Source organism: Vidua chalybeata, chromosome Z (assembly GCF_026979565.1).
Source record: "Vidua chalybeata isolate OUT-0048 chromosome Z, bVidCha1 merged haplotype, whole genome shotgun sequence".
In the NCBI taxonomy this organism is placed as follows: domain Eukaryota; kingdom Metazoa; phylum Chordata; class Aves; order Passeriformes; family Viduidae; genus Vidua; species Vidua chalybeata.
In genome coordinates this window covers 43773903-43801461 of record NC_071570.1, presented here as the reverse complement: position 1 = coordinate 43801461, position 27559 = coordinate 43773903, and the positions used below count along the sequence as shown (strand labels likewise).

The window sequence follows — 27559 nt, the reverse complement described above, 5'->3', positions numbered from 1 at the left end:
ATAGTTTTCTGCTATGTTTTTTTAAATGTTATATTTGTGTCAGTTCTACAAACTCTGATTTTAAGTCTTTCTTGTATACATGGTAGCCTCTCCACTGAATCTTTTTTTAATATTATAGTGACAATTAATGGCAGCTGAAATATTAACAATTTTTTACTTTTCCCAATATAGATTAATATTCCATGTAGCTAGCCAGCTGTTACAGCAGTAATACAAAAACAAATGAAAACTTCAGTACCAGCTTGCATACTGAAAAGGCTTGTTAGTCCTAATTTTTGCCAGAATTATATTGACTTCTCATTGTGTATTCTCACATCATTCAGTCTCAATGAATATAGCTCAGTAAGAAAACAGAAGGATAGAACAATGTATCAGAGCTCTAATGATGCTATGTAAATTCCTCATAAAAAACTACCTCATGTTATTTTAAATAAACTATTGTGTAGGTGGAGTATTTTCCCTTTTTGATAAGGTATTACTTAAATGTATGATACGTTTGAGCATTTTTGAAATTGAAAAGTCTGAACTTAATGCCCTAAGGCAAAAAAGGCCAACGTTGTATCTGTAAACCACTGATTTTCAGGTTTCTATAGTTTAATTATTTGAGTAAGTGTAATTTGAAGGAGAAATGTAATCCTGTTGAGATAACCAAATGAAAATCCAACATCTTGTAGACTGAGGCATTCAGGAAGAACTTACCTAACAGTCACATTTGATCTGTGTCATGGTTTAACCACCAACCCAGACCTCCACAGCCACTCGCTCATTTCCCCACCAGCAGGTCTGGGGAGAGAACTGGAAGGGTAAAAGGTAAAAAGCTTGTGGGTTGATATATAGATGGTTTAATAGGGGAAGGAAAGCTGCACATGCAAGCAAAGCAAAACAAGGAATTAATTAATTACTTGCCATGGGCAGGCAGGTGTTCAGCCATCTCCAGAAGAGCAGGGCCCCATCACGTGCAACAATTATTTAGGAAGACAAACACCGTCACTTCAAACATGCTCTTCTTCCTCTTCTTTCCCCCTTTTTATATCCTGCGCATGATGCCATATTTGGAATATCCCTTTGGTCAGTTTAGGTCACCTGTACTGGCTGTGTCTCCTCCCAACTTCCCATACACCCCCAATGTCCTTGCCATCATGGCAGTGCAAAAAGCAGAAAAATCTTGGCTCTGTGTAAGCCCTGCTCAGCAATAACAAAAACATCTCTCCATTATCAGCCCTGTGTTCAACACAAATTCAAACAAGCTCTATACCAGCCACTGTGAAGAAAATTAACCCTATCCCAGCTAAAACCAGTGCAGTCTGTCAAGAGTTATGAACCCTCTGAATCCCATTAGTTCCATGGGATGGAAGTAGCATATGGTGTGAAGATTGTCCCTTGATCTTTTCTGTTTGATGACCAGGCTTCTTCACAGCCTTCAGCTGAGGTTGTCAATGGACTCTTATCATCCATCTTCAAGGTATTATGTCCAGCTTTGACAGAGCAGTACAGTCTAGGAGTGCAGTTAGCAATATGTGTTTCTTCCACACCCCATCTAGATCTAGAGCCTCTGTAGACATGACTGGATGTCTAGAGGACCCTGGAAGAGAACCTGTCCAGTCCCCTGCAGCATTTATCTATAAACCAGCTGTGCTGAGCTCTGCCAAGGGACTGCCCTGTAGAGGTTATAAAGAGCAGCTAGTAGTGTTATTCCAACTGGACTCTCCCTCCCCTTTCACAGGTTGCTGTACTATCCCTGTACATACACAGGGGTAGTAGTGAGAGGAAAAAATTCTTTGAAATCTAATACTTGAGTAATCAGATGGATCTCCTAACTTCATTTGAATAATGCTTTAAAAGTACAGATTCTGAGACCATCATCTGCTGGCTTGAACTTAATTCATTCTTGTTTATGATTAAGCATCATGTTGCTATTCTTAGAAATTTCTAATTCCTTTCAGTAGGTAATATACCAAGATATAATCAAGAGTTCATATAAAATAGCACAGGTCATAGAGAATAGATCCATTATTGTGTTTTATATTGGGACACTTTACCTCACCTACTCATTCAGTCAGAACCACTGGAGCAGAAGCAGATCTCAAAAGTGGATTCTCAGGAATCCCATTTACTTAAGAAAGCTTGTAGGAACCATTAGCCTTTTTTTTTTTATTAATTAAAACAAACTTAGTAATTAATTACTGCACATAAAAATAGGTAACTTAAAATAGGTAGTGAAATTGCTTTAGGTTAAGAGATATTAGATGACTACTACAAACTCTGATGCAAAAAGCATATTTTCTTTCATTGGGATATATTTTGGAAGAATACTTTAATCCCATTAGTTCCCTTTTCAAAGTGAATATTTTTGTATTTGGATGCAGGAATAACATTCTTTTGCCTACTCCCACTTCAAAATTTGGGCTTTAGTGTTTCTGGTAGTGACAATTTACAAATGCTCTAGGCTTTCTGTAAAGTTGTAGCAATTAACAATTAAATAAACCTCTCAAATTTCAGTCTTTTTCAGTAATATGGCATATAATGAACCAACAGTATTCCAAAATAGGTTATGTTTTAAGAGGCTAAGAGGATACCTGGGCTGCCTTTTAAGTAGGGCAGTCATCACTATAAGTTTGTTTTTTAACAACTGTGACTAATACACAATTACTTTGCTGTGCTTAACTGCTGTATTCATTCCTACACAAAAGCAGACCATCAATATGAGCATCTCCAAATGGATTTGCCTACTCAACACAGCACTCCTAGAACCATAAAATTTGCAATCATCAGTGACTTTAAACAAAAACCTAGGCCCTATTAATTAATTACCTAGAAATGGCAGGTGATCATAATTTCTCCCAATTTCTTTACAGAATAGTTACACTTTAATGGTTTTCAACATGTCATCATTTTTCCCCAGAAAAACAATGGATGGGAAATATGTGCCTAAGGCAGCTGGTTTATTCACTATGTATTTAAAATTGTAGTTAGAATTTTAGAAAGACACGACCTTAAAAATAGTTATTGAGGACAGAAAATTGTTGATTTATAGGTCATTGCTGAAGTGGGGAAACTGCAGAAGATTATGTTCATTGCTGGTATAGTCCACTGAAATCTTTCAAGTAAGGAAGATTGGGCAGACGAAACAATAGAAAATACATTTTTTTCATTGGATCCAATTACAGGAAGGAACATGTAATTCATATTTGAAATGTAATTGGGAATGGACCAAATGATGTAATAGGCCACTTTGAGATCTGACATAGTTTTTATGACCAAGGCAGACTGCTACTAAATGGGAGACATTTAGAAAACAAAATTACCCACTTTTAAAGGAAAGTTTATGCTCTCTTGTATCTTTCTTTTGATAGTAGGTTTTTCAGAGCATTCTGCAAAGTTTAGTGCATAGTCTCAATAGTTTTAACAAAGTTAATGAATATAAACACTGTGATTGTAATATTCAATGCAAGAACAAGCTTAGTATGGGGAAAGACTAGGAATAAATACATTTGTTTTGCTTGGCAGCAGTTGAGAATGCTGATGTCTTTTACCACAAAATATATACTCTCAAGAAGAGTATTGTTATTCTGCAATTTCTTTTGCTGCAAATATGGACCAGTATTCCATTCTAACATGAGTGAAACGCATTGTTTCAGCTGCTGGTTCACCACCTGACACTTGAAAGAAAGACATTTAAGTGGAAATAGGAACATATACTTTCTGCGCCTTGTCATTTAAGGGTGGGAGGGTAATAATATCCTATTGGAATGTACACTCCAGCCTCACAGGATTATTTGTAAGAACTGCATCACTTTTCATTATGATCATCCTCATTTCAGCAGCACTTGTGCATTCAACACATGGTTTCTGGTTATGATGTTATAAGGGTAGAATGATTGCATCTATTCACCTTTCATTTGTGTGTTGATGTGGCATTTATATTAAGTAGGAGTAATTTTTTTTCTGATTTTTTTTTCTTGTGTCACCAGTGCACCTATTCCATTCTTCCATCGCTGTGCTCCTGTGAACATTTCCTGCTATGCCAAGTTTGCAGAGGCCCTGATCACCTTTGTCAGTGACAGTAGTGTCTTACACAGGCTGATTAGTGGAGTTATGACCAGCAAAAAGATTATAATGGGACTTTGCTTGTTATCACTAGGTAATTGTTTTTCTCATTATTAGCTATTTCTTAGTGTACTCCATTAGGAGGTTGTTAACACACTCTAAACACAATATGAGCAAAAAACCTGTATAATAGCAACAATCCCTTAGAAAATTATTCAGAATGCTTTTTAAAATTTTATTTGAGAGGTGGGTAACTTGTTTTAAGTAATATACATATGCATTCCTGGTTTTGTTTTTCTTACACTGATTATGAGATAGAGGATATATGGCTGCTATTTAGCCAACATTAGTTTTGATATAGTTAAGAGTGCATCGGTTTTTTCTTAATTTTTTTAAATAGTATTCCCCTTTCCCATTTGCAGTAGTCATCTTCTACCAACTCAAGTCCAAATAAACCCTTTACAAATAGAAAGGACAGGTTGAGAAATGCAAAGTAGCACACACCAGTTGGATGTAGGGATTTTGTTTCATTTAACATACCTGCGCAAAGATATGAGAACTTTAAGAGTGAAAACAAGAAAATTAGGTGCCCATTTTTTGCATTGTATGTTACCTCCTTCTTCCCCTTCCTTCAAAATTAAAAGCTTCAGGTCTTTGAAAATCTCAGCCTTTTCTGAAGAGCTGGAAATACACAATTAGTACAGAGGTGCTAATTGTTTCTATAGCTGCGAGATGCCTCTAGCCTATTAAATGACACTTGGCACTACACTGAAGAGCTTTTTTAACAAAGTCCTCTTGTTTGAGGTGGAATGTTGCCCACGGACATAAATTGCTTTCCTAGTGAGTCATTTTACTCATACAAAGTATAAAATCTGAAATCCTAAAATGACAAGATCATGATATTAGCTATGCCTATGGGTGGTGTATTATTTAGAAAGAAACACTGCAAAGCTGTATCAGATATGGGGGGTCCTTTGTTTTCAGTTTGCTTTTGTGGTTAAAAAAAAAGGGCAGGGGAGAAGAAAGAGAAAAGGAAAGGAAAAAGAAGAGGATGCTAGATACCATTAACCCCCTCTACACACACACAGAAGACCACTGTGTATTTTTTTCAACTGTAGCTGGAAAGCTGTTTATTTTTACATCTTGACAGCTTCAGTATTTGGTAATAATGGTAGAAAAGCATTTGAAATCTGAAAGCTAGTGGCTGATTTGTTGTGCTACTGTTCAGTTAGAGTCAGAAGTTAGTACAGAATTTATATAGTTAATTTAAAAAGCATTTTTTGTAATTTCATAGTTAAACAGAAATTATTTGTTTTAAAACAGTGGGTTAGGCTGTGATTCAAAAAGCCAGGTTCCAGTGGCTTGCATGTAACTGCTGAACACAAATGTGTCATATGTTAAAATACAAGTTTGCACTTGTACATACCACTCACTTAGCCTTAGCTGCTGTATAGTTTGTGACTTATGACTAGCATGGCATTTTGGAATACGCAGATATCATATTAACTGCACTTGTTTGACATGTGTATTTGAGTACAGACTTTGCTCTAGTCCTCAGGAGGTGTGCTGATATTACCAGACTCAAAGTACTGCCATGTCTTGCTGTCTATTTGGTCATTGTCTAAGTACATCTCTGTCTGTATGCGTGCATTGTGTCTTGTGTTTGATGTATCATGTAAATGTATTTATGCTCTCTTTGTTTTAATCAACATTATCAAAGCAGAAGTTGTAGAGGTGCCTAATTTTCTTAACTATCTATTCAGTGAGTTTGTAAGCCTCAAAAAAGAAATCTGTCTGTAAAAATTCTATTGGAAGGCAGTTATCCTAGTGCAGTGGTAAAATCAGGAAGGCAATATCTACTTGAAGTAATTAGTCTGCTTATTTTATTTGTCTTCCTTTGCAGTGTTGTCCATGATTTTGATGGTTATAATAAGGTACATTTCAAGAGTACTTGTCTGGATTTTAACAATTCTTGTCATTCTGGGATCGCTTGGTAAGTTTTGTTTGTCTCCCATTTTGAGTGCCCAGTTCTAATCTTTGTGCTCCATGTCCTCAGCCCAGCTACATCCCACACACATCTTGGATCATGCATTTCCCTTCAGCCTGTTTTTTTGAGTCTCTTTCAAGATGTACATCAAAAGTGCCACCTTAGTAATTGCATATCTCTCTCAGAGAGTACATTGCTCCTTGAATATTTGCACACCCTGCTTGGCAGTCAGTCTTCACGTCAGCCTAGCTCACTAGAGCACACAGGTGTCAGTGCAGGAGATTCCTCACAGCACTTGTAACAAAACCCTACTTCTTAACCTGCATTCCAAACAGATCAGCAAGGCAGCTAAGCCTGGGTGTGTCTGGTGGTACTTCCACATTGTGGCTGGTGCATGAAGAAATTAAAGGGCAACTATTGCTTATGCAGCTGAATATATTTACAACTCTGACATGTTCATCAGCCCTTCAGTTCTTTGAGTAGCTCTTTAAGACCTGTTCTTGAAGAGAGGAAGTAAAGGTGCTTGTCTAGCAATTCTTATTCAATCCTTGTATTTCTATATGACTCAGGAAGAACTGCATGACATAGATCATATGTGAAATGCTACCAGCCATGCTATCTTGGAAATGACCAAAGGTTGTCTCTTCCAAAATGATGTAGCTTTTGTGAAAATAGCCTTATTTTATCACATTAACTTTTAAATTAATAAAACTAAAGTTTTCTACACTTATTACTGAGTAGCTAAGCCAAAATATCTGGGCAGATGACTGCACAGAAGGAAAAAAAATAGAATAATCACATTAGGAAGCACTAGTGATTTAATTCTTGCAATTCATGACTGCAATGGATGGAAAAAAATCAGCAGACCATCTATATTTTTTCAGGATCACTTTGGTTTTCTGATTAATGGCCTCACAATATTTTTCCTTTTTTCCTTTCCAAAAAAAGGAAAAATATGGATTTTTTTTTTCATTTATATTCTCTTTAGAAGCTGAGCAACCATGTTGAGTGAAATAGTTGACTGGCATCTGCTACTATGTTCTAAAAAGTTTCATCCATTATAATAATGGACTGAATAAACCCCTGTCTTTTATGACACATACTGCTTATTCTGCCTTGACTGTTTGTTTAGGAGATGTCAAAAGACTCAATTTAGACCTGAACACAGTATGTTCAGCAAAAACATGCAATCACAGAATCACAGAAGGGACTACAGAGGCTCATCTGGTCCAACCTCCATACTAAGCTTATGCATTTGATTCAGAAATACGAGCAGAACAGAGAAGGACACTTAAAAGAGAAAAGAAATGTACCAGAGAGGAGAGGTTATCTCCCTGAGGGGCTGGAGATCTGTGTTCAAGAAAAGTTCTACCTTGGAAAGGCAGCTAGATTAGGAGACTGTTTTTCTGGCTATTAGGCTAGGATTAACATAGCAGGGGTGAGAAGATAGTACTTCACATTGTATTTGCCTCCTGTGCCTTTTACTAATGTTTTTTCTTAGTGTCCAAGATATTGTCTGAAGCAAGTTTAGCTACATATTACTAAGGAGCAGTTTCCAGCATCAGGCTGATGCTTGTTTTTTTGATTAGTGTTCCCAGGAATGGTAGACTCTTTGTTTTGTTGTTATTTCACATCCTAATCCAAAAGTCCGTCTCTGTTTCCCCTCCTAAATTCTTACTCCCTGCATTATTGTACACACAGATACATTCATACATACAGCCTATCACAGAATTATTTATTCTTCCTTTTGTTCTTTTATTGCCTGTCTAGTGGGAGCTAGTGCTGTTCACTGTTAGGGCTCTCCATGAAGTAGTCCTTCAATGCAGTTTACCCTAAAACACAGAGTCAAGGTTCTGCAAGTCTCTTAAGTGGCCATAGTATGGTGAGACTGTGAAAAGAGATTATTCACTTGAGAAGAGGGCAACAAAGGAGAACTAGGTACTTCTCCCTCCTCTCAAGTTCCTGTTGGGTTGGGCATCAGTGCTCTTGAGTATTCAGTACCAGTCTAGACTGAAAAGGAAAGGACTGTTTTATTTCTCTGGGACTAGGTAGTATGTATCACACAGAAGATTCGTTTATTTATCCTTTCTGTTTTCTCACTAAAACATAGGTGGTACAGGAGTCCTGTGGTGGCTCTATGCTAAACAACGAATATCTGCCGGTGCTCTTGAGACCCAAATAGCCAAAGACAATCTTCAGGCTCTCTTGATCTATGCCATTGCAGCTACAGTCTTCACGGTATGCTTTGCTAATGACTGTATTATTTTCTGTTCTTGTCTTCTTGTTGGTCTCTATTTTTTATTCAGGTGAAAGCATTGTATTGCACACATTTTGGAACAGTTTATTTCTGCTAAAGTGATTTTCTTTCATTATGTTATTTTTTTAACTTTTAGGAATTGTTCTCTAACACGTGATTATGAGTCAGGGGAGACTTTCTAGGTACTGTTCTCTATTATCTGATTTTGAGTCAGGAGAGACTTTCTAAGCCTGCAGCTACTTTAATCTACTGTAAAATGTCCACAGGGACTTCCAAGAATAGGTACTGCCAATCCAAAGAGTTTTTTCTTAGGTTCTCAGTTCAGAGGTACTTAGTCATTTCAGTGTATTTAAAAGTCCTTAGCCTACTTCTGAAAGAAGTTGTTCTTAAATCATTGTGAGCTGAAATACTAACACCATTTGAACCAATTAATCTTCTTTGGGCCTTGCTGTTAATTTCAGAGTCACTGAATTTACTACTGGAATCTGACAATGTTTGACTAACTTCACAGGAATTGTAGACTCCCTTTTATGTTCTTCTTGTTGCTTCACATCCTAATCCAAAAGTTCCTCTCTGTTCCCTCTCCTAGATTCTTATTCCCTATGTTATTATACACATACATACATATATCCTATAAGACCACCATGCCATGGTCAGATAAAAATTTTAAATTACCTTTCTTAAAGATAAGAAGGTTAAAACTGGCTGATTTCACTGCTTTATAAAACATAATTGAGGATAGAACCTGGTTTTGTCTCATTAGCTTAAGGCTGATAATGATTCCAAATACATAATTATGAGAATGGAATTCCCCAAAAGTATAATTTGGAAAATAATTTATCACCAGAAGAAGGAGCTGATAGAGGTTTTACATTTTGATCTTGTGATTTTATAGATAGAGTATGTGTTAATTTAGGGGGTTTAAATATCCTAGCTGTGCAAAAGAGTAGCTTGATTCTGTTTCAGTACTCTAAAATGTAATTTGGAAACTTCCCCCTCTAGGTTATCTTGTTCTTGATCATGTTAATTATGCGCAAAAGAGTAGCTCTCACCATTGCCTTGTTTCACGTGGCTGGCAAGGTCTTCATTCACCTGCCACTGTTAGTCTTCCAGCCATTTTGGACATTCTTTGTGCTTATCCTCTTCTGGACATACTGGATCACAGTCTTGCTTTTTCTTGGTACTACAGGTAAGCAGTCATTTACTTTAAATAATTTTCATTTCATTTTTGTATGATTTCTAGCAGAGTTGACTAAAAAGCCTGTGGGAATCTCAAAGAAAAAAGCTCACATATTATGCTTCTGTTCCTGTCTGCTTCACTGACTTCAAGTTATTGTGCATTTGAGTCTTCATTCCCAGCATGGTACTTTCTGTGTTAGGCTGGCTTTTTGATTCGATGCAAGTTGGCTTGCTGCAAACCATGAGACTCTAATAATAAAACTGCTATAACAACTTTTCAAATAATTCCCTTTAATTTTACACACACAAGTTAAAGACAGCATAATCTTGGAGTCACCAAGTATTGCAGACAGTATTCACACAGATAAGTACACAGTAAGGGAAGGGCCATTGCACACAATTACTATCTCCCACAATATAAATATTGTGATTTTAGTTTTCAGTTGTTTGTAACTTAGGTGTCCAGTATTATTCCAGAATCATTAGGGAGATTTTTCTGCTGCTTGTACACTGTATTTTGAGAGCAGCCAATGTACTCTTAATTCCTGCCTGCTCTTCAGTACACAGAAGGTGAAAGCTTTGTTTGTATTCAGGGTCTGACAAGAGCTTCTAGAATTAATCAATCCCATGGGTCCAAATCTTAGTTACTTCAGTTAAAAAAAACACCACAGCAGATACTTTTTAAAAAGTCTGTTATTTTGCAGTACATTGTAGGCAACAGAGACTGCCATTCATTATTAAATTTCTTAAAATTTTGAAATGTGTTGTTTGCTACCGACCCAAAAGTAGCAGTGTTTCAAGTCACAAGGCTATTTCACAGTAATACAAGAAAAATATTTTTCATATCCTGAGTTCTTAGCAAGGGTTGGAGGCAATAGAAATCATGTGTTCCTGTTCTCGTTACTGGTGGAATTTTTAGTTTTCATTGCATGCTGTGCTATGTGCAGAAAATGGTCACCACAGAAAGTCTCAGCCCTGAGCTTCACTTTCTGAGTCAGATCACTGCACAGGTACTAAATTTATAGCAGAATGTAGTCTGATATTATAGTTAACTGACAGAATCCTTCAACCTGCCTTGATTCTACAAGAACTAATTTATCTTTTTAGCTTGTATGTACTCAATATCATCACTATTATCAGTTAAACAAACTGTTTGTGCAAATAAGGCCAAATCCATGTTCACTGAAACGAGAATTATTTCAATAGTTAACTTATTGACAAGAAAACTTTCATTTTATATTTAAGTATAAAACCATAACTAAGAATGTGGGTAGGTACTGTCAGTGCTAAGTCAAAACAACGGTTGTTTTGACACAAAGTTCCTTGCAGTGTTTTTCTCAATCTCATCAGCTGTTCATGTAAATGTTGTATATTATGAAACATCTTGCTGTGCATTAAAACATTGAAATAGAGCTTATCTTAGGAGTGTTCTGACATGCTGTCTGTCTCAGTACATGATATTGCTATTCATATTAGACAAAGAGTCAATGAATTTTTGAATATATGAAATTGTATCTTTAGAATTTCTAAGGCTGCTCCATATTTGTGTTACTAGCTTTAAAGCTTACCACAGGGAAAACAAAAGTGTTTGTTGATGTTGACATCTAGATGTAAAGAGCTGATACTGATTCCTGCTGTATGAAAAATACTGATAATGCAGCAAACTCAAATTAGGAATGACTGAAGTAGACTTCCATTATATTTAACTATATGAATTTTTGCTATGAGATGGTGGTTAGTTCTGGAATTTTTTTTAGTTTTTTTTTTTTCAAATAGCATTATACTTATTGTCTCAAAAGCTCTATTTTTCTTAAGAACAATTTTCCTAAATGTGGCATTTAAAATTATAAGCAGAAACTAGAGAGGTTTCTGTTGTAACTGGTTAGGAACTGCTAATACCATATGCTTCCTTCATTATGAGTTGATGTAAGCATCATTTTCTTTTTTACCCTCATTTATTTCTAGGTAGTCCTGTCCCAAATGAAGAAGGATTTGTTGAATTTCGAATGGCAGGTCCTTTGAAATACATGTGGTGGTACCATGTAGTGGGGCTCATCTGGATCAGTGAGTTTATCCTAGCCTGTCAGCAGATGACAGTAGCAGGGGCTGTTGTAACGTACTATTTTACAAGGTAAGGATAATGTAGATAGCTCTATCATGAGTAGCCTACACAGGCTACTCATTGACTTAACAGAAATACTGAGTAACAGGGTTTCTGTGGAGCATATTTGTGTCCATTGTGAAAGCTGGGGAACAGTTAAATTGCCTTGACCCTTTTAAAGTAATGTAAAGTCCTGCACTACTTGTTTTGCCATTTATAGATGGTATTCTTGATATACAAGACTTGAAATATTATTTGCCTTGTAACCTGTGCCCATTCTACAGGCATGGGGGGTTATTTACAAAGTAGGATGAGTCTGGAAGGTCATCTGTTTTACTAAAAAATTAATGCTGGTAAGATCTGTAGAGGTTAAACAAATAATGACAGCAATTTATTATTATCTTAATTGCAAAACAGTGCCCTTTAAATTATTTACAGTGCTTCACTAATCTTCATTAATCTTTCTTTCACAGGATTACTTAAGATCTTATTAGATTAATCATTTACATATAGATTCTGACAAGATCTTACCAAAATAAAAATTCATGTAAAATTTTAAAGCTCCATATTTTATCGCTGTATTTCTGAACTAAATTGTGTATCAGTTTTTTGAGTAATGTATGCAGATATTTTTTAAGTGCATGATTCAGATCACAAATGTTTAATTGCTTTGTCTTTTTAATTGAGGTTGTTACCTGAACTACATTTGACTCCTTTTCTGCCCTAGTCTTTAAAATAATATCAAAAGCAAAGAATCAATTTATTGTGCTGTCAGAAATTTTGTTATTTTATTAATGATGAAATTCTCCAGTATACGAATGAAATACATCTATGAAGTTATTACAAGATGTCACAGGGATGTAATCTTGTGAATAATTAAACCCGATTGAGTATGGAATGAGGAAAACACAGAGGAAAGAGAATTACTCTGCACTGAAATAGATTGCTTAGCAATGTGCATGCTTCATCTGTAAGTTTATGTATTTCCTGTCACCTGAGGGGGAATGATATTTATTTCATCCATACCCTATAATTCCATAACATCAATTTTATTTTAAGTTAATAAATACTCATTTCTCTCTACTGTTACTTTCTTTTTGCATTTTAAGGTACAATCATAATTTGAAAAGTGACTTGTAAAAACAGAAAAGGCATTAATTTGCACTTATCCATTATTTTGCATATGCGAAGCTTTCCAAATCAAATGAGATGAAGTTATCCATGGAGAAATGTTTTATACATGTTCACTGCTCATTCACCGTAGCCAGATGGATTCCTTTCAACTCCGGCAATAACAGGCCTCAAAGTGTTTTGTGTTCCAGCCTTTGCCCTGAAAATGAGGAAGTGTCTGGTGTTTGAGGAAGTATTGCCTGGGCATAAGACTCAAGCAATTTATGTGATTATGCCTAACAGGGAGTAAAATGTGTCTTCCTCTAAAAGCTAATTGGAATAAAATACAGGGTAAATCTACTTTAATCATTAACATCTCAGGATTACATTATGCAGATATTAGTTTTGTAGAATGAAGAATCTACTTTTGTTATCTTTTCTGAGTGAAATTCTCATCTCTCCCAAGCTGGGGAGATCCTTTATTTTTTGAATGTTTCTTAACATGCTTATTATCATGTTCTTATTTCCAATAAAGAGGAAGAGCCATTCTTTAAATGTTTAATTAGTGTTATTCTTTGAGAGAGATATATAAGTGAGTTTCTTGGTAGAAAAGAAAAATGAAACCATGAATGTGAGTATTTATCTGATAAATTAAAAATATTATAGCTACATTGCATTTAATAACTTGTTTTAAGGCTCAGCTCTTGGTACCTTGAGGATATGATAGCTAAATCATAAACACAAAAATTCTGAGCAAAGAGTTAACCTGATCAATTAGTAATATCCTGTCCAAAGTACACAAAGATCTCCAAAAGAACAAGAGAGGAGAAGACAAGTTTATCAGTAGTCTGACTGAAAAAGTATTAGCACAGTTTGTTACTGTTTCGGAAGGTTTTGAATTGCACACCATCTGATGTAACTTTAAGGGAATTGCCAGTTGTTAATAGTGGTAATGCAACCAACTGCCAGTAAGACTACCTGTCATCAATGAATGTTTCCGGTTGCTTAGAGAATCACCAGCCAAGGTATTGGCAAAAGCTGGTGAATAAAGAAGTTAAAGTGTGATCAAGTTCATTGACAAGATTCACTCTACTACTTAGTAGATGATTAAAGCACACTTTAAAAAGGAAAAGTAGGACTAAAATAAGTTAATCTAAGACTAAACCTAAAATTATTTATGTGGAAGCTGGGGATGGAAAAAGCTATAGGTGAGAAAGGATAAGGATAAAAAGGAATGAGGGAGACCCTCTCACTGAATCACAAGAGTGGGCCCTCTTGCCACTGTTAGCCCAAGACTTCACCAACAGTTTAGGCCTAAAGAGTTAAACAGCACTTAAACTTAGTATCACTTAGTCAATAGCGTAATTTAACAAAGTCTGTAGAATCATTAATTTACTATGAGCACAACAGTAACTCAGTTATTTTGACCTGACTTACTTACCAACCTAATGTTCACAGTACATTTGCCATAGCACATTCACACTCACCCATGTAGGTACAAGGTATAGACCCGTAAAAATTCCTCTCAAGTTCAGTGAAGTGCTCAGGTCAGATGCCTCTGCACCTTCTCAACGGGCAAGGGGTTGAGGCTTGAGGAATGGGGTGTCAGCACAGGCTCTGTCAGCAGCATTTGATGTTGGTCCTCTGAGTATCACAAACTTGAGTGTTCAGTGGCTCAGTGAGGTCCCACTCAGAAGAAGGTGCTTGTCATAGCCCGCTGTGGTCCAGGAGTTTACGGGGTTGCAAGAGAATTGGCTTTAGTCATAGTAATTTTCCATCCTGTCCACAATTCATGTCTGTGACTTTCTTTGAAAATTCAATAACAGAAATGTTGTTCTACCTAGGTTGATATTTGGGCACAAAAAAAAAAAAGTTTACCAGGCTGTTCATTTAAAAACAGGACCTTGATAGACATGGCAAGTTCTTGGGAGCAGACTGTGTTTCTGATAAGTTTGAGGAGCTGAGCACAGGTGCTCTTCATCAAGACAAGGGCCTAACAAGCATTTCTGAGATCATAATGCAGCCCAAGATGGGAAGGGACAACGGGAATGCACCAGCACATCACTCATATATGTTACGAATCAATTTAAACACAGAAAAACAAAGAAAATGAAGTCTTTGTGAATAAAATAGGTCAAACCCAGAAAGGTTCAAAATATGCTCCAAAACTTGATTAAAACCAAAGGACGTTAGATGTTGGTGTCAAACAAAAATGTTGATATTTTTTATTTAATAGTAAAAGAGACAAAGGGAAAGAAGAGAAAAGAAAGAAAGATGTAGAAAAAGAGCAGGGAGGAGAACAGGGAGAGGGACGGGGGTCAGGTAGAAACATACCATCCTTCCAAGGGTCCCAATGACATCTCATGGCTTCCTTCCATCTGATCTTCTTGGTGGTGAGGGTCCCCCACACCACAAAAAGTATAGAATCCAATGGATTAATATACATTTGGGCCAGGTAGGAATGCCTAGAGGGCAAGTTTGACACTGTCTCTTGCAACACTGTGGATCTGTTGCATCATGTTGTTGTGCTCCAGTGCAAGACCTGGGGCCCCTTCTGGGGGGAACTTTTGATGGACCATAACACCCCCTCTGCTGTCATTCATATGGATGTCCTGTAGATGTGGCTTTCCCAGGTGAAGAGGTGATGGCAGCTGGGTGGGTCTGCACAGCAGAGTATTGGCATTCACTGCCTCTCACCAGAGGCTTTTTCACCACACACCCAAAACCTCTCCTTCCCACCCCCACCCTTTGGTGTGAGGGCCTGTGCAAGTCTGGCAGCTGATAGCCCTGGGGCAGTGGTCTCCAGCCCAAAGGTGTGAGTCTTAACCCTCCTGTGAATGTATTTTTTACCCCAGCCCAGATTTGAGTCACTTTATCTTACCTCCATCAACTTGTAGTCCAGGGCCTCAGTCAGGAGGCTCATTCAGGGTGTGGTGATCTTCCATACAGCTTTTGTTATGAAGTTTTGGTATAATACGCAAAAATGCTTCATAAAAATGCTTAAGCCATAAACAATAATATTGCAGTCTCTGACAGTATGACATACCAATTCCTAATTGTAGTCCTGCATTAGAGACAAATTTGTGAGTTACACAGCTTGTCAGGGTGGAGTGAGCAATATATCCAGAAAGCAAGTATGAGGATAATATATTCCTTTTCCTATTCCAATATTTTATTGAGAATTTGTAGCACTTCTAGATGATACCACATAAATATTGATCATTCTACTTCATTTTTTTTTCTCTTTTCAACAGGGAGAAAAGAAATCTGCCATTTACTCCTATTCTGGCATCTGTTAATCGCCTTGTTTGTTACCACCTAGGAACAGTAGCAAAGGGGTCTTTCATTATCACACTGGTGAAGATACCACGAATGATTCTTTTGTATATTCACACACAACTCAAAGGAAAGGTAAGAGAAATAGATTCCATTTTTTAATCGAAACTCAAGGCCTGATATGTCTACCTGTTTATTTAGTCAATGTGGGAGGATGGAACTCCTGTTTTGGAATAGATCAGGGTAACAAGAAATTCTTCACTGTGAGGGTGGTGGTGAGGCACATGAACAGGTTACCCAGAGAAGCTATGGATATCCCATCCCAGAAGTGTTCTGGGACATACTGGATGAGGTTTTGAGCAACTTGGTCTAGTGAAAGGTGTCCCTGCCTGTGGTGTTGGGAGTTCCTTTCAACCCAAACCATCCTATTGTTCTCTGAATATTTAGACTTTACAGGACCATGAGACTGATACAAATTGCTTAAGTTAGCAGGCTGAATATCAGTTACTGAAGCACAAGGGAATATTGTATCCATAAAAACTCTTTATAGATGTTTTCCCACATTCTGTGTTTTTCTAGGAAAATGCTTGTGCTCGCTGTATGCTTAAAGCCTGCATTTGCTGCCTTTGGTGTCTAGAACAGTGCCTGACATATTTAAATCAGGTAAGATTTTCCATATTTAAGTTTTATGTAAGGGCTGATATTAATATATATATTCCCAGAGTGCAATCTGATGCCAAGACATAATGTATTGTACTTTGGAACTGAACTTGAATGACAGTACTTCAGTCTTGTCTCCATTACTGAAATTACACTGCAAATCACTACGTTGATCTTTGGAAAATAAACAAGAACTAAAAAATAGTCCATATTCATCTTTGTGAACATGGTTTCTCAACTTTATAACAATTTGTTTAGTGGTTTAGTGGAGACATTCCCCCTTAGGTCTATTCAGTCAAACTACATCTGGGTTTCAAAATATTTTTGTTTATGAAAAGAAAATTAAGCTTTTCTAAGTGTAATATTTAAGAATCTCACAGTGTAAAAACTATACAAAACAGCAAATTGTCATAATCATCTACAAAGAAGAAAAAGAGTTTCAAAGTGCAACACACTAGCTGGTCCTTGTAAAAGACCCCTTGTAAAAGTGGGTTTATGTGCCATAAATATCACATAAATAAATCAGATACATAAATATCTTGCACATAATATCTCTTTCACTGTTATTAATTTTTTTTTTGCTTATGGAAATGTAGAAAATAAAACCATAAGAAAGCATTTTAAATGCCCCAATGTAATCCTTGAAAACTGTCCTCACTAACCTTGAATTCGGTCTAGTTAAGTATTTAGAAATTATCTTGGTTGACTTGCATGACACTCAGATTCTTTTATATTTCCAGATTGGTTTTTTTGGAACTATTTAATTTCTGTAGCTATGCTACTGTTCACCTCCTCCTGCAGAGAAATTGCAAATGAGTTTTTTTGAACAAACTTGTTAATGCATAAATTATGAGCAAGAAGGGAGAAGAATAGTAATTCTTTACCTCATATAATCTTCTGTCAGCTGGTTCATATTGCTTGATTCAACAAGTCTCAAGGGAATTTTTGTTCATTAAAATCATATGATGAATGTGTCTTACTCAGAAGATGTATCTTGCCCCTTACTTCCCCCCTCCTCCATCTGAAATACCTGATCATTTTATGAATAAATCTTTAATTTCCTTTTCTCAGAATGCTTATACAGCCACAGCTATCAACAGCACCAATTTCTGCACCTCAGCAAAGGATGCCTTTGTTATCCTAGTGGAAAATGCTTTGCGAGTGGCTGCCATAAACACAGTTGGGGATTTTATGCTGTTTCTAGGAAAGGTATGTCTGCTACATACAGCTGTTACAGACTATGTGGAAGCAATCTTTCTTTAGCAATGGCTTGAACCCTAATTCAAAACGCCTTAAACATCCTGTTTCTTAGTGTGCACTTTATTGCATCTAGCTGTATCATGTTAGGAAGGGATCATCCAGTACAGGGAGCATAAACAGATGGTCCACTTAAATTTATTAAAAGTGACTAGAGAGGAATAGCTGAAGTTTATGACACTTTTATGCATTTTTTTTAGTGAGTCAAGAGAAAAGTGATTAGAAAGTCTAAGGTTTTGATTTTGTAGTTAAGACATAGAATTGTAAAGAAAGGAAGCTTTTCTTTTAAATTGCATTTAGTATGGACTCTCTAGGTTTATGTTGAAAATTTGACACATTGCTGATCACCTTTTATAACAAAATCAGACTGGAAGAGTACAGAAGCCTGCTATGAGGAGCTGCCAGTTTAAGCAACTAAGTTAGTTCTACTCTGAGAATTAAAAGGAGACCGGAATAATTTCTGCGATCAGTCAGCCCTTTGGAGATATAGCTAATGGAGATATACTGTATGGAAATTTAATCCAGTGAATTATTTCTATCCTTTGAAGTGCTATAATTTACGGAAACAATTAATACCAGATTACTTAAATCACCTGTGCCTAAGTATCTGGACACTGGTTGGACTGATCTGTATTCCTTATTTCATTCCTCTACTTCTGTTAAATCAGAGGTTCAGCGGGCTGGACCTTGAATCCATTTTAAATCCATCATTTAATCCATTTAAATCCATAATTTAAGTAAGATGTGAGAAGGAATAAATACATAAGGGAGATATAGGTGCTTCGAAGAGCCTGAAATTACATAACATAGTTTTACTGAGGAATTTGAAAAATGTTAGGAAACACCCCCTGGAAAGACATCTCGGATTATTAGAAAAATGTTCAGGTGACAGGAATGCTCAAATGAACTGTGCACATAAAAATCAGTATCAGCTAAAATAATGCTACACTCTCAGCATCTCCTGATTTATTAAAGAAATATGGATATTGATCTAGTACTGATATCTAACTGTGACAGACAAAAACTCTCTAACAGTTTAAAGTTAGAAAGTGTATGTTTATTGCGATGCCGGGCAGCGTGTGGGATAGCTCCCAAATACACACTGCACCTTTCAAATGATTACAGAGTCCTTTTATCCACACATGTATTGAATACCCAAAATACAAATACATATTCATAATTTTGGTACATCCCATTCCTCGCTTCGTATGCTAATCATTTCAAAAGCTATTAAGCATGCGTAGTTTGTTCCTTGAAATGGGTCGCTGGTCCCTTTCATGGGGAGAGGTCCCACAATGAGGAAGTAAATGAAGTCTTCCTCATTCTGACCTTTCTACCTTTTCAATGCAAATATGACAAATGAACCTTGGTAGAACTCCCATTCCCTGTCTTCAATTGGTTTCATAACAGAGGAGGCCCACAATTGTCTTATGTTCCTAAAAGCTATTTGTCAGTTTCTGTATTCTTCATTATAAACCCAGCTAACTAAACATTGTGTTGACAAGAAATCAATTATTAGTTAACTACTAACTCTTAACTTCATTGAGACCTACTCATTTATTTTAATTAACTCTAGTAAGGCTTATCTCTAACTAAAATCTTAGCTCCTCTAAAATCTCTAAATCCCTTAAAGTTTATGTTTCACTCCTTTACCAGTTCAATGTGGTGTTTTCAAAAAAGCTGGCTTATTTTATGATTGTGTTTAGTTCTATTCATAATAATACATTCAGAAATATTCAAAAAGTTAATTGGTAACACCAATTTAGTCTTTTTGGTTTTGCCAAAACTACGCTGGTACCCAGTTAGGGTCTCACACATAGTGTAGTTCTGTGGAGACTGTTACGTGAAGTGGCTCATGTGAATTCTGATCTACTTTCTCCTGTATGGAGACGAAATAGATATTAAACAAGTTTGAAGTTGTTTCCACTAGCAAAATGAAAAACATACCTCCTAATACCTGACTTCTCCTAATACCTAACTTCTCCCTCCACTCCAAATAAAAAAAATCCAGCTGCATGTTAGTTGATGCATGGCATCTGGTTGTGGGGTTTATATAATTGACAGGATAAAGTTCTTTCTTACAGGAATATTGTATAACGGTAGAATGATGACAGCAGATATAAATGTAAAATTCTCTGAAAAATACTCTTTGTGATGAAGGATGTGTAACAATTAACTTGAACCTGCTGAAAAATGAATTAAATGACATTTATCCTCAGGGATGTGGGGAATCCAGGAGGTAAAGATCTTGTTCCCTACTATCTGTTACCTCTAGTTCTAACCCTGGCAGACCAAGAAGCATATTGCCTTAAAACAAACAAATCAAATAATGAATATCAAATGGCTTCTGCCATTAGAGTTGTCTACCATTTTCTTCTTCAGGTCCTGATTGTCTGCAGCACAGGTTTGATTGGCATTATGTTGCTGAATTACCAACGAGATTACACCATCTGGGTGCTGCCACTCATCATTGTCTGCCTCTTTGCATTCCTGGTTGCTCACTGCTTCCTTTCCATTTATGAAATGGTTGTTGATGTCCTTTTCTTATGTTTTGCCATCGATACAAAATACAATGATGGGAGCCCTGGCAGGGAATTCTACATGGATAAAGTTCTCATGGTAAGTTTTCCCTTACTCTCAAAGTCTAAGGATCTGGTTCCATTAAATAGGTATTTTGACAATGGAATTAATGCACTAGCGGAGTTCAATATGGGGGTTTTTTGGTTGTTTTTTTTACCTTGATATATTTTTCATGGCTTGATCAGGAAACAGTGTCATCTGATAAGGATCAAGTAAGTAATGATTCTTCCTTCCCATGGTATTGGCTTCCATTTGTTAGCTGTTAGATGAGCAGTGATCTTGCATAATCATACTCTTGGATATCATGTCTTGTAAATTACACAGTGCAGAATAGAAAGAAGCAAAACAAGGGGAGAAAACTTGTTTTTTTTTTTTAATTTCCCAAGAAGGACTTTTGGATATGAGAGAGAAAAAATATCAGTATTCTACCTCATGCATAGACAGTGACCACAGTGGAGTTTTCATATAGGCATCAACCAGAATTTGACTCTTGTCACACATAGAAATACCAGGCTTTATGTTCTATCCTGGAGCCTACATGCTTTGTCAAGGCCTTTTGCAAGGCTCATTCATTTTGTCCATTTTTATTCCATGTTATTCTCTGTTCACGATAAGAAGAAACCAAGACATAAAAATTCTGCTTGTCAAGTGCCTCACTTTTTTGTTGCGTAGGAAATTTCTTGACAGTGTTTTTAAGTGGCAGGTGTATAATATGTCTCTGTAAAATGTACCCTCTTGTAGGCTAGAGGAAGGTTCTCATGACTTCTTAGCAATTTTTTTTTGTGGGAAAACCATGACAAGAATTTAGTGCTAATTTTTTGTAAACCCCTATGGAATCTAGAGTATATAATAAATAAATCAGCTGCTGCTTAGTTGCTTTTTAACAGAGTAAAAGTAAAATGCAGCAAGTTTTCTCAGAAGAAAGCATTGATAAATTGTAAAAGCATTGTGGGTTTCTTTAGTCAACAGTCAATATCACAAAACCCCAGCAGCTAAAGTTTACCAACATTTTCTTCAGAATTCTTGCCTTTAAGAGAAAAAAATTGCTTAAAATTTTATAGGACATTTTCTAATCTTCATGAAAAGGAGATTGTAATTTTGTGAAACATGTAAGAGGTTGAACTGAGGACAGTTAGGGAAATCAGCCAAATCTCAAGTAATTATCTCCAAGTCCTTTTGTTTAATGGAGTTCTAACATGAGGCACAGAATACAAGGCAATAAATGAGATTTTGGTTTGTTTGGGGTTTTTGTTGTGGATTTTTTGTTGTTTGGTTTTGACTTTTGTTTGTTTTTTGAAAATCAGCCTTTTACCTTCTTTCCCCATAAAGGAGAGCATTGCATGGTAAATAAGAAAGTTGTAAGAGCACACAAGGCAAACATCTGTCTGGCTTCCAGAATTAAGTGAAGGAGACCTTTGAGTTTATTTAGCAGCATTTTTTGATACCTTGTGGTCAAGTCTAAGCAAGATAAATGGGAGATGCAAATTACCTAGATATTTTGAGTAGTTACATCTTGAAGTTCTGTCTTGAGATTTGATGTTTGGAGCCTGCTCTATGAAAGCACTTGTCATTTCATTACTGTTTTTCAGGAGTTTGTGGAGAATAGTAGGAAATCTATGAAAGAAGCTGGCCGGGGAAGTGGAGCTGAGGGCAGAGAGCTAAAACTAATGGTAGGTGCAGATGAGGAGGTGGCGATCCTCCAAGAGTTTTACTTTTACTTCTTCTCCCTCTTTGTCTTTACTGACTGCACTTCTTCAGGAGAAGTTTTTGTTCTCTGTATCACTCAAGATGTTCTGCTTTTTCTGTTTGTGAGCTTGCCTATCACCTGGATGGCAGAGTTTTTGTCACAGCTGAGACCATCTCCTGTAAAAGTAAGATGAAAGGAACTGTCTCATATGAAACAAATGCAGTATCATTTCATTAGGATTAGTGGTGCATGCCATGTGGTATATGCAGACAGCCTCAGTTGCTGAACAGTCTAAAAATACAATGGCTCTGAGATTCTTGGGGCTCTTCTCAGCCCTGAGATGAATAATTTTTGCTCATCTTACATTCGCTGCAAAAGCCTGAAATGAAGAACATTTACTGTGTGTATCCATTGTTGCAAAGTAAGAACAGGTATTAAAAGCCCTCACCAAATTATCTTACACAGTGCCAAGGAATTGGATACAGTGATTCCTTTCAACCTGCTCAAATGACATTTCTCCCAGTTGTTTGTTTTATTGCCAACTACTTATGTTGCTTGTCTCTTGTGTGCTCTTTCCATCTCACACTGTCAGATGCACAGACAGTGAACAATGCATCATTTATGCTTCTGCAGCCTGTTTTACTTATGGTGGGCCTGTTAGGAAGGCATTGCATGTCTGAATAGCCTGGAATAAGAACACTATATATGGTACATATAACAGATAGGAGGATAAATTTGGAAGGTGGAGAAAAGAGGGCGTATAGCAGAGAGCCAGGCTGAGCAAGGTATGATTTTTCTTTATACATTATGACTTTGTGCGACAGAATATTTTTCCATCATCACTTTCTCAGAATGTTTGGGGTCTTATTCATTTCCGTACCATGGGGATCATTTTTTAACCAAATGGAATCTAAATAAGTGTATGCTAACAGAAGAATTTCTTTTTTCAACAATGTATGTGAAGCCATGTTGCATGAGCGTTTTTTGACTAAACTGGAATGGGTTCCTGCTATAGACTGGATAGATGTGTAGCTTTGCGTGTTTTGCTATTTCATTATGGCTTACCAACTTCTAGATCTGCTTATGCCTAAATGCTGCTGTGTTTATACATATAAAAAACTAATTCTATGCTCATTTACTGTTTTCTTCTGGGAGTAATTCTAGCTGGTCAAGCAGACACTAACATTGAGATTTTCAGAGTGGGCTAATTGCTATAAATGCAAATGTGGCATGAAAATGATTGAGAATTGGGTGTGCAAACTCTCTAGTCATATGGACAAAAAATTCAGTTCAAAATTTTATGTTAAACTCTGTTTCAAATATTTGATTAACCTTAAGTGGTTTTCCACTTACACTGTTGTCAGAGCTGGCACAGATTGGCACTTACACTTTTATATTTGACTGAAGCTTGGATGTTAAAAAGCCTGAAGCTTGGATGTTAAAAAACTTTATTCACCCTCACCCCTTGTAAAAGTGCAAACCAAGGGTGGTTTTATTCTTAGAGGAATTTTTTTCTGGACTCTTAGCCTGCTACTGGCTAAAAGTCCTCCTAGGATGGCTGGAGAAAATGCTGAGCACTTGAGGCTCATAGTGGAAGTCTCCTGCTGAATTACTCCCAGTTCTGTTGCTCATGTGAATGTCTTGTTTGGGCCTTGTGCTTTTCCATTTTTGGGCATTCAGCTCCAGTTGATTTGATTATGAATACTAGGATCTCACTTCCTGATCAAGATGGGACACAGCAGTTAAATTTCTGAGACCTTTCCCCAAAATAGAGGGCCTCAGTTACAGCTAGAATAGGATCATTCATAAGTCTGTTGTGTAACAGTATTGCCTGTAGTCCCAAAATTGCATGTCTGAAAATTAGATCAATACTACTTTTTTCTCTTTTTTTTTACAGAGTCTTTACTGGTTTGCTTCAGTTTCCTTGAAATGCAGACATTTCTTAGATATGACAATTGTTTCTTAAAGTGAAATGCCCAAAGAACAGTTGTATTTAAAATAGATACTAGTAGCAGAGATGAGAAAACACTTTAGGAAGTGCTGTTCTTGCATCAGGGCACAATAAAAAAACCCACGTTTTCATGCTTCTTTCTTTATGGCTTCCAGTGACCCTTTTGACTCAATTTCTCCTTGTCCTTTGGCATCTGTCTAAGACTGTACTGTATGACTTTGTTTTCTAGGCCTCTGGAGCAAGTTCATCTTGAAACTAGCCAGCCATATTGGAACACATTGACATTCCAAAACAGTGTATATATATATATATATATATATATATATATATATATATATATATATATATATATATATATATATATGTATGTATATAAACAGCCAAAATCAGAGAAAAGGAACAGGGATTTAAAACTTTTTTTAACAATTATTTTTGTGAAACATGTACTCTTTTCATACGGGTGGCTTTTACAAGCAGCTTTATCATTGTTCCATTTCTTAAATTATTTGTTGTGGTCATGGAAATGTTGATTCATATCTGCTTGATATTTTAAAATCTGGAGGAAATACCATTGTAAAGATAATCTAAAATCATGACTGGGTTTAGAGACAGATTTCCCATGACACTGCTAATCTGCTGAGAGTTTTACTTGTTTAATTTCTTTAAAATTTGCATTGAATTTGGGACAGTGACATGTACAGAAAACATTAAAATCAAGAAAAGTCTCTAATTTATTTTTTCAAGAGGTTGTATCAGCAAAAATTTCTTCAGTTGAAATGTGTTTGTAAGCACTTATTTTACTTTACAGCCCTGGCAGGGCATAGTTCTGTTTACCAGTATCAGATATCACAATAACCAACTCCTCAGGTATTTAGGTGTGGGAGCCCTTGCATCTCCTATTAAACAGAACCTACAAAATGGGGACAGATAATTTTTATATGCAATTGACTTCCTGCTTACCCTACTTTTACCCCTCATACCCATTGCCCTCTATCCTCCCCCTGAGTTCAGTAGCCTCCTTCACACTTCAGCAGTGTTCCTTTGAAGGGCATGGATTCTCCATACAGGCAAGTAAATAACAGATTGTTAGAGCTCAGTCTTAGCCATACTCATGATTAATTCATGACTAGATACAAAGATGCTGAGGATGGGAAGAGAAATGAATTATACTGCTGTACATAAAAAAGTATTGTATGCTTAATTTCATCTAATGAGAGAGCTCTGGGAGGTAGAAAGGATCATTCTTTGCCTGTTGCTTGATCCATATTTGTACATATTGTAATGGGTGGCTAAAGCCAGAAAGGGCAGAGAAACATTCCTTTGGAAGTGTAGCTGCCAGGATAGTTATCTGAAATTATTAAATAATGACAAGAGAACATGCTTTTTTATTATTATTAGATACATAAATATCTTTTCAGTCTGGAAGTTCACCAGATAGGAATGCTAATATTCAATTATTCAGCATAGTGAAATGGTAAATGCATAAATGTATTTGCTAAGAATTAATGATCTGTCTATGCTATATATTCTTTTTGTTAACATTTTTTTAAGAAAACTATTTTTGTTATTGTAAAGTTAATATTTCAGAGCAGAATTTTTAAACTTGTTGCACTAAATACAAGCTGTCTACAAATAATGATGCTTCAATGGTTCAATCACTCCATTCGAGAAAATCTTTTGAAAGAGTAGGAGCCTTTCTATAGAAGCTTTATGATGGAGTAGAGAGGTATGTCTAGGTAAAGACATGCACAACTCGTGTAATCAAGGTTTAGTAAGGTAAGCAGTTAACTGTGCTTCCTTTCAGACTATCAGACTTCTAAATTGCTGCTGAAGGTTTAAATAATTATGTAGTCTTATTTAGCTAACTAGTGCTCTTATCTTTTTGGCAATAGTAAAACATTTCACTTTTGCTTCCAGAAGTAATTTGATAACTTAAATTTGTTACTTTTTTTTTTCCCTGTAAGCCAGTTAAAGCAATTTACACTTTTCATATCAGAACCCAAACTATTTGAATGGTACAAAAATAAAGATACATTCAGAAAGGATAGCTGTTGGGGAGACAAAGAGAATAATCCAGTCCTGGAAGCACTTACTCTTTAAGTGAACCATATCTGTAACTCTACTAGTATCAGGAGGGCTCTCTAAGTATGGAAATTGTAATGCACACATCTGTGTAAGTGCTGACTGGACTAGAGCTTCAGCCTAGGGATTCAAACTGGAGCACACATGAGGCCTCTCTTTTCAAGTTAGAGATCAGACTTGCCCAGAAGAAATACTGGAGCAGCCTCACTTTTGTGGAGAGGAGATAGTCCTGCAGTACCAGTGTCTAAGATAGCAGTTGTACTCAACACCAGTATTTGTGTAGATCAGAGGGGTTTAGCAACACAATTTTAAAAACTAGCTTAGATGAAACTGGTTTTCAAGACTAAAAGACTTATCAAGTACCCAGTTGCTTCCAGAGAATCTAGTTTTCATCTTGTTTGGAGTTTATTGGAAGTGCTTAATCAAAGAAGCGTTGTATTCTGCTCATTTTCATAAAAAAATTCTACAATGACTGGTTCCACAAGTTTGCGTTCTCCACTCACTGGAAGCCCTGAGTGGGAACTGTTCTCTGTAATTGCAACTAGTAATTGGTAACAATTGGTACCAAATTGCAACTAGCAATTGGTAACAAATTTTGTATTTTTGTATGACTTGGCTGTGCATCATTTTTATAGCAGTTTATTCTGTCTTAAAAATAAATTTGTTTATTTACATGGTGTTTAAAAGATACAGGCAACACTTTTCTATGGGAAGTTGTAATGTTTAAGTGAGAAACCTATATCATTACAAAGTTCTTAATAAAAACGTGTGCACCATTCTTGAGTGTATATCCAGCATGCAGAGCTTTTCAGTCTTGCCAAAAAGGCATTCCATCCACACATAGGCTTTCCAGTGGCCCTTTAAAGCTTTGAATGTCCATTGAAGTTCATTTGCAACCAAACTACAAGCTGCCATCTTCCAGCTCTGTCTTGTGCACAGAGATAAGCAGAAGACAGAATTCTGAAAAGACAACTTTTCAGGACAAATTTAGACTGCTTTCTTTTTCTAGTGGGGATAGTGGAGTGTCAGGACATTTTGGCATGTAAATCCCGTACATAAATTTTGGCAGTAGTCTGCCAGCTGCGAGGGATTAAATACTTCTTTTTTTACTGTTGGTTATTAAAGCCAGTCTGCTTTGTGGGAAGCAGTCTAGACTAAGTAGAGAGTGATGCTGCACTGAGAATAACAATGCAGGAGGACCAAATGAGACAGCTAAACCAGAGAAATCATCTCCTCAGAAAGTCCATTGAATTAAGTAGTGCTAAAAGACAGGAGATTTAGGCTGGACAATTTGGATTTAGGGAAAAATCATTGGGATTACTGCTTCCCAGTATTTGGTTTCTGCACCATAGCCTCTGACCAGCTAAGTTTCAACAGAAAAAGCA

At 36.4% G+C, this 27559-nt stretch overlaps 1 protein-coding gene across 1 annotated transcript in view; it reads left to right on the top strand.

The window, feature by feature from the left end:
- SLC44A1 (solute carrier family 44 member 1) overlaps positions 1–26934 on the top strand; it is a 67398-nt gene extending 40464 nt beyond the window's left edge. The window contains exons 6-16 of the mRNA XM_053931547.1: positions 3972–4141; positions 5951–6040; positions 8145–8272; positions 9294–9480; positions 11436–11601; positions 15936–16092; positions 16537–16620; positions 17689–17826; positions 20257–20493; positions 22044–22124; positions 24322–26934. Of these exons, the coding sequence (XP_053787522.1) occupies positions 3972–4141; positions 5951–6040; positions 8145–8272; positions 9294–9480; positions 11436–11601; positions 15936–16092; positions 16537–16620; positions 17689–17826; positions 20257–20493; positions 22044–22124; positions 24322–24345 (1462 nt within the window). The 3' untranslated portion in view covers positions 24346–26934. The remainder of the gene's footprint in view (positions 1–3971; positions 4142–5950; positions 6041–8144; positions 8273–9293; positions 9481–11435; positions 11602–15935; positions 16093–16536; positions 16621–17688; positions 17827–20256; positions 20494–22043; positions 22125–24321) is intronic.
- Positions 26935–27559: the final 625 nt, after the last annotated feature.